Source organism: Delphinus delphis, chromosome 11, assembly GCF_949987515.2.
Source record: "Delphinus delphis chromosome 11, mDelDel1.2, whole genome shotgun sequence".
Classification (NCBI taxonomy): domain Eukaryota; kingdom Metazoa; phylum Chordata; class Mammalia; order Artiodactyla; family Delphinidae; genus Delphinus; species Delphinus delphis.
The window spans coordinates 40,731,094-40,752,189 of record NC_082693.1 but is presented as its reverse complement, the minus strand read 5'-3'; the positions used below and the strand labels follow the sequence as shown (position 1 = coordinate 40,752,189).

At 39.1% G+C, this 21,096-nt stretch overlaps 1 protein-coding gene and 1 long non-coding RNA gene across 4 annotated transcripts in view; one reads left to right on the top strand and one right to left on the bottom strand.

The window, feature by feature from the left end:
• The window catches only part of TFCP2 (transcription factor CP2), a 50,849-nt gene extending 35,671 nt beyond the window's left edge, over positions 1-15,178 (top strand). The window contains exons 4-15 of one of the 3 annotated variants that reach the window (XM_060024780.1): positions 608-713; positions 3,232-3,338; positions 4,370-4,522; positions 5,243-5,353; positions 6,242-6,330; positions 7,072-7,120; positions 7,506-7,599; positions 8,533-8,623; positions 10,696-10,808; positions 11,261-11,403; positions 13,267-13,318; positions 13,726-15,178. In XM_060024780.1, the coding sequence (XP_059880763.1) occupies positions 608-713; positions 3,232-3,338; positions 4,370-4,522; positions 5,243-5,353; positions 6,242-6,330; positions 7,072-7,120; positions 7,506-7,599; positions 8,533-8,623; positions 10,696-10,808; positions 11,261-11,403; positions 13,267-13,318; positions 13,726-13,763 (1,146 nt within the window). In that variant the 3' untranslated portion in view covers positions 13,764-15,178. Of the gene's footprint in view, positions 1-607; positions 714-3,231; positions 3,339-4,369; positions 4,523-5,242; positions 5,354-6,241; positions 6,331-7,071; positions 7,121-7,505; positions 7,600-8,532; positions 8,624-10,695; positions 10,821-11,260; positions 11,404-13,266; positions 13,319-13,725 lie in introns of all 3 variants that reach the window. The other 2 variants (XM_060024779.1, XM_060024778.1) reach the window with 2 other exon arrangements.
• A 4,339-nt stretch (positions 15,179-19,517) lies between these two features.
• LOC132434534 (uncharacterized) lies at positions 19,518-20,973 on the bottom strand. The gene is made up of 3 exons (XR_009521316.1): positions 20,843-20,973; positions 20,501-20,635; positions 19,518-19,838 (listed from the first exon to the last, which is right to left on the bottom strand). It is a non-coding gene; the product is annotated as an uncharacterized lncRNA (long non-coding RNA).
• Positions 20,974-21,096: the final 123 nt, after the last annotated feature.

The following is a 21,096-nucleotide window of genomic DNA, read 5'->3' as shown; positions in this document are numbered from 1 at the left end:
CAGTGTCTCTTTGGATACGTGGTCTAGTAGCAAAGAAACCAGAAGCTACTGTTGATGAATAGCAGTTTTCTTAATCTGGACTGACAGTAATGAATTCACAGTATAATTGAGACAGAGGAGTTTGGTCAGCTGCTGTAGAAGATGATGAGAGGGATATTAATAGGCACTTCCACAAAAGGAAGGTTGATGGAAACAGCCCCTACCTACCCTCAGTGTTTACAGGTTGTATGGTGGGTTAGCAAGCAGGGGACTTGGTGAGATTTTCACATGTATCTGAAGAGCTGAGCCAGATGTCACACGGTAACAGTAGAGGCGTGTAGAAATGCTTCCAGTGGAGTCCTTTATGCCTAGTTACCAATCAGGGCTGATGTTTAAGCCAAGTTTTAAATATGGTACTAGTTAACTATAATATAGATTATATTTGAGCAATTATAAAGTTTGCCTTGAAATACAGTATGGTATGGGTTTTAGAGTAAAACAGGTCTCAAGAAAAATAATTTTAAGTTGTGTCTGGAAACCAACTGGGGGTGACTCCTGCTAGTTTTCCTTTGTCAGCACTGATTTTTAAGGGATTCTGTTAACATTTGATTTTGTTGCTTCCTTTTAGAGTATATTCCGTGTCGTGTTCCATGACAGACGGCTACAATACACTGAACATCAGCAGCTGGAGGGCTGGAGGTGGAACCGACCTGGAGATAGAATTCTTGACATAGGTAAGTTAAGAGAATCTGTTGCCCAGGAAATGCCTATAACTATGGTCTGAGAATTGGTTTTCTTTCCTTGATGTTTACTTTGATTCAAAATGCTTCAGGGGCTCAATTAACGTGAACCTAGAAGTGGTTATTGATTAAGCATAAGAAATTACTGATATAATGATTCCAAAACTGAAGTTGAAAGTGTAGACACTTCAGTTCTGTAACAGTTGCATCCATAACTTGAGGGTGAGTTTTTGTTTTTTAAATTTAGTTGTGGTAAAATATACATAACATAAAATTTACCATTTTAACCATTTTTTTTTTTTTTTTTTTTGCGGTACGCGGGCCTCTCACTGTTGCGGCCTCTCCCGCTGCGGAGCACAGGCTCTGGACGCGCAGGCTCAGCGGCCATGGCTCACGGGCCCAGCCGCTCCGCGGCATGTGGGATCTTCCTGGACCGGGGCACGAACCCGTGTCCCCTGCATCGGCAGGCGGACTCCCAACCACTGCGCCACCAGGGAAGCCCCCTTAACCATTTTTAAGTGTACATTTCAGTTGCATTAAGTACATTCACATTGTTGTGCAACCGTCACTACCATCCATCTCTAGAACTTTTTTCATCTTGCAAAACTGAAACTCTGTACCCATGAAACAATAACTTCCCATTCCCTCCGCTCCCCAGTCCCTGGTAACCACCATTCTACTTTTTGTCTGTATCAATGTGACTACTGTAGGTGCCTCAGATAAGTGAAATCATTCAGTGTTTGTCTTTTTTGTGATTGGGTTATTTCAGTTACCATAATCCTCAAGATTCATACATATAGTAGCATGTGCCACAACTTCCTTCTTTTTGGGAACCCTTGTGCACTGTTGTGGGAATGTAAGTTGGTACGGCCACTATGGAAAACAGTATGGAGGTTTCTCAAAAAACTAAAAATAGAACTACCATATGACCCAGCAATTCCACTTCTGGGTATATATCCAAAAGAAACAAAAACAATTCAAAAAGATACATGCAGGGGCTTCCCTGGTGGCGCAGTGGTTGAAAGTCCGCCTGCTAATGCAGGGGATACGGGTTCGTGCCCCAGTCCAGGAAGATCCCACATGCCGCGGAGTGGCTGGGCCTGTGAGCCATGGCCGCTGAGCCTGCGCGTCCGGAGCCTGTGCTCCGCAATGGAAGAGGCCACAATAGTGAGAGGCCCGCGTACCGCAACAAAAAAGATCCATGCACCCCAGTGTTCATAGCAGCATTATTTACAGTTGCCAAGATATGGAAGCAACCTAAGTGTCCATCAACAGATAAATGTATAAAAAAGATGTGAGATATATATATACACATACACACACACTTACATACATATATATATTTATACACACATATACACACAATGGAATATTAGCCATAAAAAAAACGAAATTTTACCATTTGCAGCGACATGGATGTCATTATGCTAAGTGAAATAAGTCAGATAGGGAAAGACAAATGCTGTATGATATCACTTATATGTGGAATCTAAAAAATACAACAAACTAGTGAATGAAACAAAAAAGAGTTTTTTTTCCTTAAATCCTAAAGGGAAGGATCTTTACAAACACACATGCAGCCTCTCTTCGTGAATGTACTTTTAATTCTGGCATCTGTGTCTTTGATCTCTTATTGGTTGTCATCTCCTATTGGTAAGCATAGTTGTTAAACAAATCTAAGTACTACTATTTTTATCTGAGAAAACACTGGTTCTCCTACAGATATCTTGATATATATTTGATAAACTGGCTTTAGGATAAATCCAACGTAGCTAATGCTGTGGAGTGGAACCCACTTAATGCTTTCGTGTTTGAATCATTGATACTAAAACAGTAGAAAACTTATAGCATAGTTATGATAATAAATATCAGCCTGGCCTTATCCCCCAGTTTGAATATTAATAGAAGTCAGGGAATGATATTTAAATATATGCCATATGGACTGGAAAGCAAAGTTCTAAAGCCCATTCATTTTTCTTCCCTCCTGAGAATAAGATGTCTCACTCTGTTATAGGATTCTTTGATGACTTCATAAGTCAGCATCAATTGTTACGTTAAATTTTCCCCACTTAATATTTGTGATAACAACACTTTCTGCCTTTATTCAGACACTCTGCTTTATCCTTCTATGACAATCCTCTTAGTTTACTTCTAGCAGTAATACTAACCTTAAAACTGTAAGTGAAGCAGATTGTAAATTAAATTTTTCATGACACTAGAGCCAGTGTGTAGACTAAATCTATCTTTAAATAGAATTTTGGCACATTAAAAGGAAACTACTTTTAAATTGTCTTATTGTAAAAACTTTTTTAAATGGAAAAAAGATACTCAAAAGGAAAGTATTTAGGTCAATTTTAGGTCAAGTCAAACTCTTTTTATTGGCAAAAAAAAGGTTTAAGGTATGATACACAAAAATCTTGGTAATTAGGGACCAATAATATAAGAATCGGTGCTTTCTTATTTAAACCCAGTAGCACTCAGAATTGTTCAATGATAACCATTTGTTTCTCAGATATCCCAATGTCTGTGGGTATAATCGATCCTAGGGCTAATCCAAACCAACTAAATACAGTGGAGTTCCTGTGGGACCCTGCAAAGAGGACATCTGTGTTCATTCAGGTAAGACACTGCAGATAGGGCTCCAGTTTTGAAGAGGATCTCTTACTACCAGTTTGGTTCTTAAAGGATAAAACATGTTGAATTTGAAATCTTTACAGGGTTGAATCTCTCAACAAGTGCAGACTTACTCAACATGTGCCTGAAAGCAATGAGGAGTTTCTGAATTGCTCTTCTAATTTCCCCAATTTATTTATTTGTTTCTCTCAAAAATACTTGCTAGTGGTTGCATAATATTTTATTCTTTGGCTGTACTTACCTAACAATTATTTAGCTTTGAGAATGTTCTAATTTTTCACTATTATCCAAGAAGTTATTTTGAACATCTTTATACTTAGAATTTGATTTGCATATCTGATTATGTCCTTTGGGTAGATTGCTTGAAAAGTCTTATTTGTTAGAGTTTATTTGTATGATAACCAATAGTTTGAGCACTTCTCATCAGGTAGTCACTGTGTTAAGTAAATACTTTTTATACATGATTTTACTTAAGACTTTCAAAAATAATCCTGTGTTGTAAGAATAGTCCTTGAGGCTTAGAGAAAATAACTTACCCAAGCTAGTATTTGGTCAACCAAGATTCCACTATTAAGATTACCAAGATCTTGGACTTTATGCAGTAGCCTAGCAAACCTTTTTCTTCCTGTTGCTTGTGAGCTTTCATATTTACTGTGTTCCCAGCATGGATGGTGCCTGTGCTTTCTAAAATCTACCTTAAAGTTCAGGAAAGTTTTAGTAACAGAAACCATTTCTCTTTTATGTTAGCTCTGTCTTTTCTGAAACGATTAATGAATGCCTCACAGTAGCTTTTTGTTAACATTAGATCTGTACATTTACTTTGTTTGCATTTGTAAATCGTTTAAGTTTTCCTCATTTCCTCATGAGAGTGTGAATTCTTCATGATCAAAAAGAGAGGAAAAGTTTCTTTGTAGGTGTTTAAAGGTTTTGCTGTTAGTAGTTGCCCCAAAAATGTTGCTGACTGGTTTGGCTAGCTAACAGTACTGAAACCTGGCTGGATGTTGCATTCTTTTCAGGTGCATTGTATTAGCACAGAGTTCACCATGAGGAAACATGGTGGAGAGAAGGGAGTGCCATTTCGAGTACAAATCGATACCTTCAAGGAGAATGAGAACGGGGAATATACTGAGCACTTACACTCAGCCAGCTGCCAGATCAAAGTCTTCAAGGTACTCCTGGGCGCTGTGCTGGCCCTTGGAACTTTCCCTCTCGTCCTTCATTTGCAACATTAGTCACCAAGTGAGAACGTCAGCTTGTCCCATCTTCAAAAACTATGAAAGCTCAGCCTAAATTAGAGTTACTGAAATAATTACTGATATGCCCGGTAAAGAAATTTAAATAGGGATGGTCATGGGAGAAGGGGAACTTGGAAAAGGGATCATATGGATATCATATGGATAGATACCTTCTCATTGCGAAAGATTCATTAATACAGCAGTATTCAGAGCACGACACTGAAGTCCCCCTTTACCACTCTTACCCTGACTCCCCAACCTCTCCCCAGAGGTGACCACTGTCAATAATTTCATATGTATCTTTCTAGTTCCCTTCTGTGCTCTTATATACACAGGTACCTAGATATACACATATTTTCTTTTCTTTGAAACATAAATGGGATTTTATGAATTGTTTGGAAGCTTGTTTTTTTCAGTTAACTATGTGCTTTAGAGATGTTTCCACGTCTGTAGCTATAGATCTCTCATTCTTTTTCAACTCCATCACACATTTAAATATCCTATTTTCAGACTTAGATGTAATGATGGATCTTGTCTTTACCTCATTGTACATACCTTTTTGTTTCACATGTGACTATTTTAAGTTCGTAGAAGTAATATTGTTGAGTCGAAGGGTGAGTATGTGAGTTTGAAACAAAATATTTCTCATTTTAGCCCAAAGGTGCAGACAGAAAACAAAAAACAGATAGGGAGAAAATGGAGAAACGAACGCCTCATGAGAAGGAGAAATATCAACCTTCCTATGAGACAACTATACTCACAGAGGTAAAAGGATTTCTTTTGGTGACAATTTCAATCAGTACTTTTTACTCTTAAAAGAAAAATACAATTATTTTGCGATACACAGTTGACCCTTGAACAACACAGGTTTGAACTGCATGGGTTCATTTATACATAGATTTTTTTTCCCACTAAATATGTACTACCGTACTACATGGTTTGCAGTTCATTGAATCCAAGGATGCAGATACAAAGGGCTGACTGTCAAGTTATACCCGGATTTTTGACTGTGGAGGGGGAGACGGTGCTCCTAATACCTGCGTTGTTCAAGGGTCAACTGTATACATATATCATTATGTTGTATACCTAAAACTAATATAATGTTCATGTCAATTATATTTCAATTTAAAAAAAAAGAAACATCACTTCCAGTCTGGTCAAAACTTACTTGTCCTCTTAGTTGTGAGGGCCTCTGAGGAATTAAGATTTACTAATCAAGATGTGCTATTCGACAAATGAACTTATCTACACAACAGAAATAGAGTTACAAATGTAGAAAACAAACTTACGGTTACCAGGGGGTAAGCTGGGGGAAGGATAAATTGGGAGACTGGGATTGACATATACACACTACTGTGTAAAAAACAGATAACTAATAAGGACATACTGTATAGCACAGGGAACTCTACTCAGTATTCTGTAATGGCCTATATGGGAAAAGAATCTTAAAAAGAGTGGATATATGTATATGTATAACTGATTCACTTTGCTGTATACCTGAAACTAATACAACATTGTAAATCAACTATACTCCAATAAAATTAAAAAAAAAAAAAGATGTGCCATTTGAGTAACAGTAGTACATCTTTGTGGAATTTTGACACAGAAAGAGTCAAATGTACTTTCTGTGTCTAAGTTGTCCTTTGTTTTTAGTGTTCTCCATGGCCCGAGATCACATATGTCAATAATTCCCCATCACCTGGCTTCAACAGTTCCCATAACAGTTTTTCTCTTGGGGAAGGGTAAGTCTGGGAAATCGGCTTGTGTTTGTCCTAAATATGTATTCTTTCGTTATGTCTCCATAAACAAAATCTTTCCAAATCAATAAGACCTTCTATTTGGTCAGTCTTTGATGGACTTATATATTAACTGAGGTTTGGGTTATCTTCAAAAGAGACTGAAAGAGTTTTTATGTAGCCTTTTTCCCCCTCTATTATTTATTTATTTTATTTTATTTCATTTGTTTTGGCCACGCCACAAGGCTTATGGGATTTAGTTTTTCATTGCCCTTACGGCCCTCGGCAGTGAGAGCACAGAGTCCTAACCTCTGGACCTGCAGGGAATTCCCTTTTCCCCACTATTAGGAAACAGCATTTATGGTCAGTTTTTAGTGATTCAGGGAATGAATTTTCTGTGTTTTTCCCTTCTCCCTCTTACTGCTTCTCTTAAAGTTATTTCACTTCCTGATCAGAGTGGTCGTTGGGAATTGAAACACAGTTGTGCAAACAGTAAAATCTGTTTGGTTACTTATTAAGAATGATCCCAACACCTAATTATTATGAATCTTTGATAATTGGGGGAAGAAGGTGAAGATGAGCTAAAATAATAGATAATAGAAGTATTGGATCCAAGAGTAGGAATGTTTTATGAGATAGCACAGATTCCCTTAAATCTCTAGCTTAAGACTTACGATGATGAAGAATGAGGCGATGAACCCTAGTGTGTGTCATGAACTCATCCTTTCATTTTAAATGTTTCTTTAGAAATGGTTCACCAAACCACCAGCCAGAGCCACCCCCTCCAGTCACAGATGTAAGTCTAAAGTTATATAAATGTCAGTTATTATAGTCTAATAGTCTGATGTCTAATAATACTTTGGTGACTGTGTAATTCAGTAGAAATGCCCAACTTTTAGGGAGTATTATTCATTCACTAAGCAAACATTTATTGAATTTTGGCCTGAACCAGATACTGTGCTGTATTTAAGGAACTTTCAGTCTAGTGGGGAAGATAAGGATGGAATTCCATGGATATCTTGCATGGTTAGAGAAAGAAGACTGATGTATAAACAACTTCCAAGCAAACTCAGCCTGTCTGAATGTGGGTGTATTTGGCTGTTGTTACCTAATGATGTAACATTTACCTTTTTAAAGTTGAGTCTATTTAGTTACCAAAAAAAATGCTTTCCCTCTTTCAGAACCTCTTGCCAACAACCACACCTCAGGAGGCTCAGCAGTGGTTGCATCGAAACCGTTTTTCCACATTCACAAGGCTTTTTACAAACTTCTCAGGTTAAATTTGCTTGTCCTTTTGTTTTCCCCAGCATGGGATTTCCTTTACATTCCAGGGCCTCCTGGTATCCCTGTGTTGTTTTGTGTGTAGAGGGGGGAGATCTTAATGCATTTTTCTGATTAAATGAATTTCATTGAACGCTTCAGACTTTCTCACCAGCTGCAGCTGTGCTGTGAAATGCTCAAAAAAGAAAGACCTCTTAGTTTAAACTCATTTTAATTTTAAAATATTTATTCTATATAATACTTTAAAATATATTATCCATAAAATATTTTATCAAGGAGCATTGCAGGTAGTCGGAAATTTTCCCCTTGCTATCACTATATTATGTTTTCTTTGCACATTCCACTCTTATTTAGCACCTTCTGTGTACCAGGTATGGTAGGAATACACAAATGGATAAGGCATATTTCCTGATCAGTCACCATCTAGTATCAAAGAAAACCCAAATCAAAATAAAACCCTGAAAAAGGTAAACAAATAGTTGTAATGCAATAGATAAGTGTAAGTCTCTGGAGTTTGGGAACATGTGTGATGTGTGATGCGTGAGGTAAATCTTGAGGGCTGAGGAAGAGTCTGGTGGTCAGACAGTGGAAGGAACATGTGTGATGTGTGATGTGTGAGGTAAATCTTGAGGGCTGAGGAAGAGTCTGGTGGTCAGACAGTGGAAGGATATTTCAGGCAGGAGGAACAACTTGCTCATTAGGCGTGATCAGCATGATGAAAGCATAGGGTTAAATGAATAAGTTAATTGGGTGGGAATTGAGGTGAGAGAGGATGCAGGGGCCAGGTCATGGAGGGCCTTATATGCCATGCAAGAGATTATGACTGTAGCATACTAGTAATGAGGTGTCGTTGTAACACAGTCCATTTTAAGTCATTAACAAGGAGAATCTTTGCCGTTATCACCCATTTTCTTATATTTATTCCAGGGGCAGATTTATTGAAGCTAACTAGAGATGATGTGATTCAAATCTGTGGCCCTGCAGATGGAATCAGACTTTTTAATGCATTGAAAGGCCGGTATGTAATTAGTGGTAAAATATCAGTGGGGCTGGATTTCAAATGGATTTGGATTCAGGGACTCTTCGCAATACTTTTTGTACAGCTAAATACATCTTGTCGAAACATTCTTTTTGAATGCCAGCTATGTGCCAAATAAAGATGAAAAATATCTTTTCCTGTACTTGATCCAAGGAGGTCCTCATGATATTCCATTTTTCATTCAGTTAAATATCCGTTGTCCCTGTTATGAGCCATTAGGCTTTGGTGATACATTGATGAGCTTTCTGATGGGGAGAGAGAGAAAGATTATAAACTATAAGTATTTTGAATAGTGATAAGTATTTTGAAGGAAAACAAAACAAACAAACAAAAATAAGGTGGTTTCCTACAGAGTACAGAATATAGTCAGGAAAGACCTCTCTGAGGAGGGGGCATTTAAACTGAGTTATGAGAAGGATGGAAGCTTTGGAGTCATGAGGGAAGAACATTCTATGCAGAAGAAACGGTGGGTGCAAAGGTCCTGAACTCAGTTTTACTAAAGAAGAGATTATTCTTAAGTTTGGGTAGGAATTGCTTAAGTGTCTGCTTACAAATATTACATGTAATACAGAGGAACTTCTAGTCTCTGTTTGGGATTTACAGTTTACAATAGGAAGTAGTAATATTGATGGAAAAAACATACAGGTCAGTGCCATGGAACCAAATCAGTGACTAAATAATGAAACAGATTGTGAAGTATTTGTGTTTGTGTATATTACAAGAGATAATTGAATCAAGTTGGAAACTTTTTTTAAAAAATAAATTTATTTATTAATTTTGGCTGTGTTGGGTCTTCGTTTCTGTGCGAGGGCTTTCTCTAGTTGCGGCGAGCAGGGGCCACTCTTCATCGCGGTGCGCGGGCCTCTCACTGTCACGGCCTTCTCTTGTTGTGGAGCACAGGCTCCAGACGCGCAGGCTCAGCAGTTGTGGCTCACGGGCCTAGTTGCTCCGTGGCATGTGGGATCTTCCCAGACCAGGGCTCGAACCCGTGTTCCCTGCATTGGCAGGCAGATTCTCAACCACTGCGCCACGGAAAGAGGTGAAATTCAAAGGGTTGATGACTGGGAGGAAAAGAATGGATCTTTCATTTTTAAAAGTATTACCTACAGAGGAGCTTCCCTGGTGGTGCAGTGGTTGAGAATCAGCCTGCCAATGCAGGGGACACGGGTTTGAGCCCTGGTCTGGGAAGATCCCACATGCTGCGGAGCAGCTAAGCTCGTGTGCCACAATTACTGAGCCTGTGCTCTAGAGCCCGTGAGCCACAACTACTGAGCCCGCGTGCCGCAACTACTGAAGCCCGTGTGCCTAGAGCCCATGCTCCGCAATGAGAAGCCACCACAATGAGAAACCCGCACACTGCAACGAAGAGTAGCCCGTGCTCACCACAACTGGAGAAAGCCCGCGCGCAGCAGTGAAAACCCAACACAGCCAAAAATAAATAAATTTATTTAAAAAAAAAAGTATTACCTACAGAGCATTTAGAAATAGGAAAGAATAAGATGCTCAGAGCAAGAGGTAATTCAATATTGTTGTCTAAGAAGAAAGAACAGAAAGAAGGCTAAAGACGCTTAGGAGAAGATAATGAGGGAAATAAGATTTTCTAGTTTATCCTGTTGGTACTTTTAAGTATCAATAGAAGGTATGTCTTGAACTGACCCACAAAACAGTGGCTCACACATTTTGAATCTTTCTAACCTTTACATCAAAGGTTACAAACTCAAATGACTACAGAGACCACATGTAAATGAGTGACAGTCAAGTGTGGGGGGTACTGAAGAATGCATGCACCACGCAAGTAGAACAGCTGATTGGGTGTTTTGTAAGAATGGGGGCCTTGGATCACCAGATCTGATTTTTCAAGGAAAACCAGAGGTTTATATGAGGGCTTCTGTTGGAATGAATTCAGTTAAAACGCGCGCGCACACACACACACACACACACATACACACACACACACATACGCCAGTGGGGAGCTAAAATGTAGACACACAAGTTCTTCCTTAAAATGTGCTCACCATGAAAGAGTAACAGCTTTCTTTTTTCCTCCTTAGGATGGTGCGCCCAAGGCTAACCATTTACGTTTGTCAGGAATCCTTGCAGCTGAGGGAGCAGCAGCAACAGCAGCAGCAACAGCAGCAGAAGCATGAGGATGGAGACTCAAATGGTACTTTCTTCGGTAGGTCGTTCTGCACAGGCCAGGACAGATATGAAGAAAAATGAAGAGATGACTTATGAGCATGTGTGATGGGAATTTATCAAACAGCAGATTCAGCATTTGCTAGAAGGAATGGTAATTGCTAATGTTTATTGAGTTCCTAATATATTATGCCAGGCACTATTCTCAGCACGTTTACATGTTTTAATTTTTACAACCGGTGTTTCCTCTTTGCAATAGATTTTATTGTTCTTGCCAACATTTCGATGAGGAAGATGAGGCTTAGGGATGTTAAGTAACTTGCCCCAGGTCACACACAGCTAGCGAGTGGTTGAGCTGGCATTTCAATTCAGGCAGTCTGCCTCTGAGTCCTTCAGGAAAGTGGGCATTCCTAGTGATCAGATTACATTTAAGACCAGAGACACTCTGTACTGACTGCCTTTGCTTTCTCCTTTTTGCAGTTTACCATGCCATCTACCTAGAAGAACTGACAGCTGTTGAACTGACAGAAAAAATCGCTCAGCTTTTCAGCATTTCCCCTTGCCAGATCAGCCAGATCTACAAGCAGGGGCCCACAGGAATCCATGTGCTCATTAGTGACGAGGTAGATTTTCAGCACAGCTGAATCACCAGACGACAGTGATTTGTCTGGGCAGATGACAGGAGCAGGAACCGTTCTACTGGGGCAGAGTGCTCTGTTTTCTAAGACGAGGTTTTCAAATGTTTTTGTTTGCTTACCTCCTACAATGATGTTTTAAAACTGTGTATCCCCTTGCACGTTTTTAGGTTGACTTAAAATTTTTTGTTTTAAGTTTAAATAGTTGCAAAAGATGTCATTTCTGGGCATATTATATGACATTTAAAAATGAAGTGATTACTTCACTACTCTAGCTATATTCCGTGTAACCTAAATACAAGAGTAATTTAATACTGTCCTCTGTTTAAAAAAATACATGAATATACTTTTTTAACAGAATTTTTATATCATTTCTCTGCTTCGTTAAACTCATATTTTCATTCACTTCCCCCACAGAATTTCATCTTACCATAACCTACCTTTATGCTTGAATATCTTTTATTAATTATCCTACCATATTTCTTTAAAACAAAAATTTGCTTCAATAAAAGTAAAAAAATCTCTTCTGAATAGAATTATCACCATAATTATACAATGGATTAAAATAACATAAATGTATTATATGTTTTGATAAGTAATTATTAAACATTAAGAAAAAATTTATTAATGCATTAGTGCATCTAGGGAGTTCCCTGGTAGCCTAGTGGTTAGGATTCTCAGCTTTCAGTGCCAGGGCCTGGGGGTTCAATCCCCGGTCAGGGAACTGAGATCCTGCAAGCCGTACGGTGTGGCCAAAAATAAATAAATAAAATAAAATACAATAAAAGTGCGTCTATTAATGAGATGGATGAGATTACTCGATTCCTTACCCTCCCTCCCACAGACAATTAATTCATCGATAGATACATACTGCCTATTGATTGCTAGAATGAAATAGAGTTCAGCATCAATTCCATCCGTTTTTTTTCCCCTAGATATAAGTGCTGTGGAATCTGTTCCATATAAATTGATAGACAGGAATGGATGGAGTTTGCTGTAACAGCATTGCTGGATTTTTTTTTTTTTAACTTCTGAGTTATGTGCCAAAAATTGCATAGTGATATTATCAAAAATTATTTTGAATCATCTGTCATTTGACAATTTGTGATTAGATCACTTCAATTCTGGTGAAAGGAAAGAATTGAAAATAAGACTTTATTACCCAGTCATTTGAGTTTCCGTTTGCAATTACACTTCTGCATCCTGGGGGCTTTTATACTGCAGGGCAGTGCATCTTCATAGGATTTCAGGAAGGTGAAACTCTTGCCTTTATTTTATAAAATGGGAAAAGGTAGTTTGAGAAGGGAAGTGGGAAAGGAAAACTGAAGAGGTTCTCAGATGGTTTTAGGAAAGAACAGATATGGAAGTTTAATTCCTCCCATATGGGCCTATCTGTATCTGTGTGCCCCTTGGAAAGTCTTGGGGTTAGCCCAAGAAAATGCACACTCGAATTTTAAGAAAGCAGTTTTAGAATGCTTAGCTTTGAAAGCTTTTGAAAACTAAATAGGAGAGAAAACAAAACAAAGGATTATTCTTCACTTATATCTAGTATAATAAACACACAGGCAAAATAAATATAGCAGGGCTTCCCTGGTGGCGCGGTGGTTGGGAGTCCGCCTGCCGATGCAGGGGACGCGGGTTCGTGCCCCGGTCCGGGAGGGTCCCACATGCCGCGAAGCGGCTGGGCCCGTGAGCCATGGCCGCTGGGCCTGCGCGTCTGGAGCCTGTGCTCCGCAACCGGAGAGGCCACAGCAGTGAGAGGCCCGCATACCGCAAAAAATAAAAATAAATAAAAAATAAATATAGCAAACCAAGGTTTTAATAATCAGCAAAACTTCTTGCTTTTTTCAGATGATACAGAACTTTCAGGAAGAAGCCTGTTTTATTCTGGACACAATGAAAGGTAATGAAGTAGTAAGGCAAATGCCTTTCTCGAAGGAGTTTGAGGGTTTTTTTAATAGTACTTTGAGGAGAGAGGGAAAGTATTAACTGCCGTATTTGAGGTAAAGAAAGTGACATTATTAGAGATTGTTCCTTTTTATGAATTGGCTTCTTGCCATTATTAGACAGTGTAACTGATGACTTCCTGCCATCTTCTTCCACCTTCCATGGACAAAGGATGAAACGGAGGCATGCTGTTCTTATAATGCATGTTTATTACAAGTATTCTGTGATAATTAAGTATACTGCCCTCTGTCCTTCTGTTTTTTCTTTCTCTAAAGAACCTTACCACATATATTTTTCTCCTGCTGTGTTTTAGAGGTAACTAAAGATTATTCTTTTTTCTTTTTTCTTTTTTTTTTTTTACAGCAGAAACCAATGATAGCTATCATATCATACTGAAGTAGGTGTGGGGCATTCCGTCCTCAGTGGCTGCTGCTGCTTTCGCCTATGGGAACTCCCCTCTCGAAGGGGGTCTTGCAAATGGAGCTCTGAAGGGCTGCAAGAACCTGACCCATCTGACTGTGTCCAGGCCTTGGAGGCAGAATCCCAGGCATCTGTTGGCCCAGGCTCTTAGGGCACCCACAGATTACTGCCCAACATGCATTTCTGCAACGATTTCTTATTTAAAATTTCTGGACCCTATTGTTGTTGAATATCAATAGAAAACTCCACATCATTTAGGGTGTGTGTAGGGCATAATGATGATGAGAATTGTGTGATGTTTAATGGAAAGATGTTAAATTTTGTGATATGGAGCCATGTAATTTTTTTTTCTAACATAAAAGCAAACATCTATATTCATAAGACTAGATCCTCAACCTTTTTTGCCCCTGAAAAACCTCATTAAAGAGAAATATGGAGAAAGAAGAAAATTCTTCTTTTGATTCCCCTGTAATTCTATGACTAATAGTAATTTTAGGTAACATTTATTGCACATTTAGTTGTGTGAGGCAGTGTGATAAATTCTTTAAATAGATTACCTTGTTTAAATCCTCTTAATAGCCCTATATGAAGTAGGTAATAATGATCCCTAATTGAAGATGAGGAAATGGAGACAGAGTGGCCGAGGAGCTTGCTGAGTAACAGGCAGCTAGCAGCTAGTGACACTGAAATGCAAACCCAGGCCGTCTGGCTCTTATTAACAGCCATCCGTGACTGCCACCCTTGCAGTCCTCTGTGCTTGCCACCGTTTCCTACTGTGGCTCTTCTGGTGAATTGGATCTAACACTGAGCGAGAACTGAGGAATTAACACCAAAAGGGACAAACCACACCTAAATAATGATGAACAAATCAAGACCTACAAAAAAATGAAAACATAGACACTTTCAAAGCATCATCAGTTACCAGATTCACAGAATTTGAGGTGGTGAAAACTAGGGATTATCTGTAACTCCCCAAATTCACTGTTCTTGAATGACCTTCTCAAACTATTAATGAGTTAGACTAACCTCTGCTTTCTCTTTCCCCTCTCTGCATCTTCTCTTGGTATAGAAAGTTCTTTTACTCATGTAGCGTTCTTTTATATAAGCTTTACAAGAAATTCATTCCCATCCTGTTTGCATTCTTACCATATACTTTAGTTCTTCCTGATTGTGATTGTGTGCTCTTGTGTGTGTGCATGTGTAAGACTATGGGTCTTTTTTCACATGTAAAGTTTTATCCAGAAATCCCTCTACATGTTATGCTGAGGTGAAAAATGATAATGTTCAAAAGATTCTGTATTGGATTCGAATCTGTGTGTGTGTGTATTTTTAAAGCATTTGATAAAGTTTAAATGTTTTTATACAGAGATTTTCGTTCATTAAAATCCACCTTCAACATGGTCTGTTTTCTTTTGGTTTGAAAGAAATTGAAAATTTTGAAACCAGAAAATTAAGTCAAATGACTTGTTTAAAATCGACCTGGACAACTTGACATATTAGGCCAAAATACTTTTTTAGTGACTGATTACCAGATGTCCCCATTCTGGGGGGACATTTCTAATTGTATTATGTTCATAGGACTGGTTCTCAGCTCGGGGAAGTCAGCTCTCTCCCCAGCAGGCTGCTGGTTTTTTTTTTTTTTTTTTTTTTGACTTTTTTTTTTTTTTTTTTTTTTTTTTTTTTGCTGTACACGGGCCTCTCACTATTGTAGCCTCCCCCGTTGCGGAGCACAGGCTCCGGACGCGCAGGCAAAGCGGCCATGGCTCACGGGCCCAGCCGCTCCGCGGCATGTGGGATCTTTCCGGACCGGGGCACGAACCCGCGTCCCCTGCATCGGCAGGCGGACTCTCAACCACTGCGCCACCAGGGAAGCCCAGGCTGCTGTTTTTTATTTTTATTTATTTATTTATTCCAGTTCTTTCTGAATGTTAGGCTGGGAGGGTTGGACTTTTACGGTCCCTTCTAAATCTGCATCTGTGACTCTTGTTTACTGTAAATGATACACAGAATTCTATTAATATATTTACTATAAATTTACACTTACTAATTTTTACTTGGAGATAGAGGGTTTTTTAAGAGTAGTTTTCAAATTTATATAGAAATGAATTTATGGAAGTTTGTAATCATAGATCCTCAGATTAACTAGAAAATCTCTTGGGCTTTCTTTAGCTTCAAACAAATATTTATAGTGCTAATGCCATATAATTGGTAAGAATTGGTGTAGTGATAGAACACTGTAATTACTCAACTTGCTTTAAAAAATTGCATTTGTTCACTATTGATCCTTGCAGTTAAATGAAAATTTTAAACTAGCTTTTTCATGATGAAAGTAATACACAAAGTGATAAATTCAAATAAAGAAAGGTATAACTTATCTCCTTGTCCCACTCTATAGAGGTAGCCATTGCAAAAAAGTTTCTCTCTTACACACACACACACACACACACCCACCCACCCACCCACCCACCCACCCACCCAGATGGGCTCATGTACTAATGATCTGCAGTTTTCTTTTTATGTTTAATATATCCTGAACATCTTTCTATGTTAGGATTTATAGTTTGACATCATTCTTTTGGGGAAAAAAATGGCGATTCCTTACGGATGCCATTTAGGTTAAGCCCATTTAAACATGTATTCTCCTAAGTTTTTTTTTTTGTTTTTTTTTTTTTTTGTGGTACGCGGGCCTCTCACTGTTGTGGCCTCTCCCGTTGCGGAGCACAGGCTCCGGACGCGCGGGCTCAGCAGCCATGGCTCACGGGCCCAGCCGCTCCGCGGTATGTGGGATCTTCCCGGACCGGGGCACGAACCCGTGTCTCCTGCATCGGCAGGCGGACTCTCAACCACTGCGCCACCAGGGAAGCCCTCTCCTATGTTTTTTGCGTGTGTCTCTAAGATATATTCCTAAAAGTAAAATTTGCTGGATTTTACCTCTTTAACCATGTGATGGTTGATACTTAAAATAAAGGAGATGGTTTAATGTTTCCATTAGGGTGAGGGTATATGAGAAGGAGAATGGTTAGATTTTAGGCCCTCCTGAGAAGTGGAGTAGCATCCTGTTTAACTTAGTATTGTCTGTACTGTTTCCTTGAAGTATAATAGGTTCCATCTAGAAGAATCTATTGTGTAAAGACTTGATAGTTAAAAGGGAGTCATTGGGAAGTAAAAGGGTCACTGCAGAACTCTTAAGGACTGAATACCAGTCACTACGTAAAATGTGGCTATTAAGTAATAAGATTGTCCAATATTATGCCCCAATAATAAGAATGTTTGCCCAAATATATGATTTATTTAAGACGCCACTTAAAGGGAGGGGAAATGGGGGTGGTCATCTTGTCTGGAAAGAGATTACAGTACGACAGATATAAGACAAGTAAGTAGAGTCTGAAAGACCTGAGGTGGTGAGGTTCTCTTGAGGGGACAGACGTGATTCCTGGAAGTCAGGCACTGTCAGGCACTGGGTACGCTGTGAGGGGCAGGGCATGATCTCACCACTGTGAGTTGGAGGAGCATGGCAAGTGAAGAAGGCTTGACATAATGAGCCTCGCCATTTCTCATTTAGGCCTAATGAAAGAGTGTTCTGAAAACCCTTTGTATCTCCAAGTCTCCTGAGAATGTCTTTCATATAGGGTTGCTGCAGACATTTGGGCTATCTTCAAACTACCGTGAAGGATTGACTGAAGCTTCAGCATTCAGTTTTGAAAGTAACACAAATTTCAGGTGCAAATATTTGAAAACAAGACCGAGTTTCTCCTCCTTCGCTGAAGCTTTTTTCTCTGGCCAATACCTAACAATTCCAGATAACTTGGAACCAGAGAGCTGCAGTTGAGCCTTTTTATCATTTTTCTGAATCTTTAGTTGTCTTACTTGGCCATGGATGGTTCCCCTATGGGAATTTGATCTGTTATGGCCTCTGCTGCTCTGTTATGAGAACTCCCAAGTCTCAGCAGGAATGGCACAAATGCCCCACCTAGCTGCATCTTTTTATATACTAGTTCGTATAAAGTAATCCTGCTTCATTCTTCTGCTTCTCCTAAAAATGCTCTGTTTTCTTAGTCATGAGCTAAGGCTTTTCCTGCTAGAATATTTATTTTTAGTTTGTGATTAAATTATTGTTTCATTATACAAACTCCAAGACTTAAATAAGGAAGAAAGATGCCCTATGTGATGTGAGGTTAATGCCATCAGCACTTGTTTTCTGTTTTGTTAATACTTTATTTCTCCTCTATGCTTCTTTAATGACTTTGTATTTTGCCTTTGACCTTGAACTTCCATCTATTTCTACTTCCTTCTTTTTTCCGCATCTTTCCTCTTCACTTCCAGATCTCCTCTGTATTGTTCCTTATGAATTCTGGCCTGTTCAACAAATTAATTTGGAAATTGCAACGAAGTCTAGCATTTGCATTCTCAAATTCAGAGATTTAAAAGTTGTATATGAATTAAATTTTTCAGTTGGATTAAAGTCAATTTTATAAAGGAACTTGCTATTTAAAAAACACTATTGTATTATTGTATTGTACTATTTTGTATTATATGGGATCTTTTGGGACATGAGTAATAACCAGTTTATCTTGTAAATCTGTGTTTTCATATATTTGCATAAGATGAGATACACATTCCTCATTTTAATCACTACAGATTCCTGTTTTCTTCCTTTGTTTTTGGCTGTGCTGTGTGGCTTGTGGGATCTTAGTTCCCCGACCAGGAATTGAACCCAGCCCCTTGGCAGTGAGAGCACGGAGTCCTAACCACTGGACCGCCAGGGAATCCCCTCTTTCTGAGTTCTAATGTCTAATTTTTCATTTAAGGGTTTAGTTAATATCTTTCCCTAGACATCTTTATAACTTTACTTCAGACTTTCATTCACCTTTTTTAAGCTTATTAAGCTTGACCTCTCTAAACTCACCCTTGCACTCTACCCCCTCAAACCTGTTTGTTATTTTGCTTTTTTAATAGGGTTTTTGTGTGTGTTATGCACATATATAGATAAATTTGTGTGTCTTTTTTTGAAACCTTCCTTGATAAAACACACAGCTTCTTCGATTTTTTGTGCTCTTAAATTGCTGTGGCCCCGTCTTTTTCCCAGATTTGCTCTATTGATCTCTTTCGGTTAGTGTGGAATTAGTCACAAAGAGGTGCCTGTCTCTCTAGATCTGGATTCTAATTAAATGTAAATTAGTAAAGTAACATACAACTTCAGGGCTAAATCTACGAATTCCCTATCAGAAAAACAAATACAATGGCTTAGATTTTAAAAAAAATTTTTTTAAATATTTATTTATTTTTTGGCTGCATCGGGTCTTAGTTGTGGCAGGTGGGATCTTTCATTGCGGCGTGTGGGCTCTTCCTTGCAGTGCACAGGCTTCTCTCTAGTTGTGGCATGCAGGCTCATTAGTTGTGGCATGCAGGTTTAGCTGCCCCACGGCACGAGGGATCTTAGTTCCCTGACCAGGGATCGAACCCATGTCCCCTGCATTGGCAGGGGGATTCTTAACCACTGGACCACCAGGGAAGTACATGCAATGGCTTAGATTTTACTTAACTCTTTTTCTCTAAGAAGCTCAGCACATAGTATCCTCTGATCTATTCATTTTCAACCTCCCTGGAGAGTGTACTCTTTATCTTTTGTTTGGTAAAGAGTAGTTGATGCAGTACATACTTTGGTGTCAGATAAGCCACTGTTCAAATCCCAGATCTTGCTCTTCCTGGATGTGACCTTGGACAATATAATCTCTTAAACCTTAACCTTCTCATCTTAAAAAGGAGATAATGCTTAATTCATAGGGTTGTTAGGGAGATTACAAAGGATAATGAGTATAAAGCAGTTTTATTTTGTACGTAATATACTTATTCAGTTGCTTAATAAGTTTAGGATACTATTGACTACAAGATCACCTTTACATGTAGACAAGACTGCAAGACAGACGTATAAACACTGCCCAGGACATAAAATCTGACCTTTGGTTTTCATCTTCATCTGTTCTTGATCATCTGTCTTTTCTTCCTACTTGACTTTTTTGTCCCTAAAACACACCCATGCATGAATTATGCATGGTCTGGAACAAAGCAGTCACATTTAGAATTAGATGTCCATTGTTATAATTTACATATTAATAATATTAGCATTTCTTTTCACTTTTCCTTGTATCTTCTGTTCTACTGCACTTAAGCTTAACTTACCTAGTGATTCTATCAAGACAATGAAATATGGTGAATAAGTGACTCTGTGATAAGTAGTTGGGATGTTTGTAAGTCCAGATGATCTTTTTGACTGATCTAGAGATTACTGCCAAATTGGATTCTGCTGTCTCCTCAAAGGATGTGCCTAACTTTGCTTTGGCTGTCTTCTAGTTTGGTGTCATTAACCAACAAAGCTTGGACATTGAGGCTGATGGTACTCTGACAGATTTCTATGACTGCTCAAATTCTAGATGTGTAGGCATATGAAACACTTTTATTAGCCTACCCAGCATGGCCTTTAGGCTGCTTTTTTTGTTACTCAGCCCACTGATTCTACAGAGTCTGGGGTCTTCTCTTCCTTTTTGATTTCTGTGTGGCCAGGAAAAACACATTGCACTGTGTTGCGAACATTTTATACTACTAACTATTTAATCTCCACAAAACCCTATGAGATACATACTTTTATCCCCATTTTGCAGATGAGGAAGCCAAGGCACGGGGAAGTAAGGGGCGAACTGGCACCATTGTAATAACTTACCTAGTGATGCTATCAAGACAATGAAATATGGTGAATAAGAGACTCTAGACGTAACAACTTCTGATTTCTGAGTCTTTTTCCCGTTTTGAAAATGGATTGCACAGTTGTGAAGATAAGAAGTCATGTAAGAAATTTCTGGAAGGAAAACAATCCATCAATACATACTGAGATTACTCTGCATTGCTTGTATTTTCTTTATACCTTGGGCAGGCTGCAGCACGTCATGCTGCTTAAGACTTAGATCCCCTGAGCAAGGATAAGGGGGATTAAGTTCCTTAGGCATGGGAGTGTGGGCCTGGCGAAAGGAAAAGGGGAGTTATAGAAGACAATTTGTTTAGTCACCGAAGATCTGTAGCTGAGGGTCTCCGCTTTTCCTCTTCAAAAGGCCGCTGTGGCGTCAACTCGCTTGCTTTCCCAGGGTCCGCTGCTGCGGACTCACAGCCTCCTGAGCCTGTTTGCGGGCGAGTTTCGGCTTTGCGCTGGTAGCCGCCTCCAACTCCCGGCATGCCGCTGGGCGTGGGGCCGGCACGTAGACTCCATTTCCCAGCCTGCCCCGGGGCTCGGTCCGGACGTGCCGGCGCCTATAAGACCCTGAG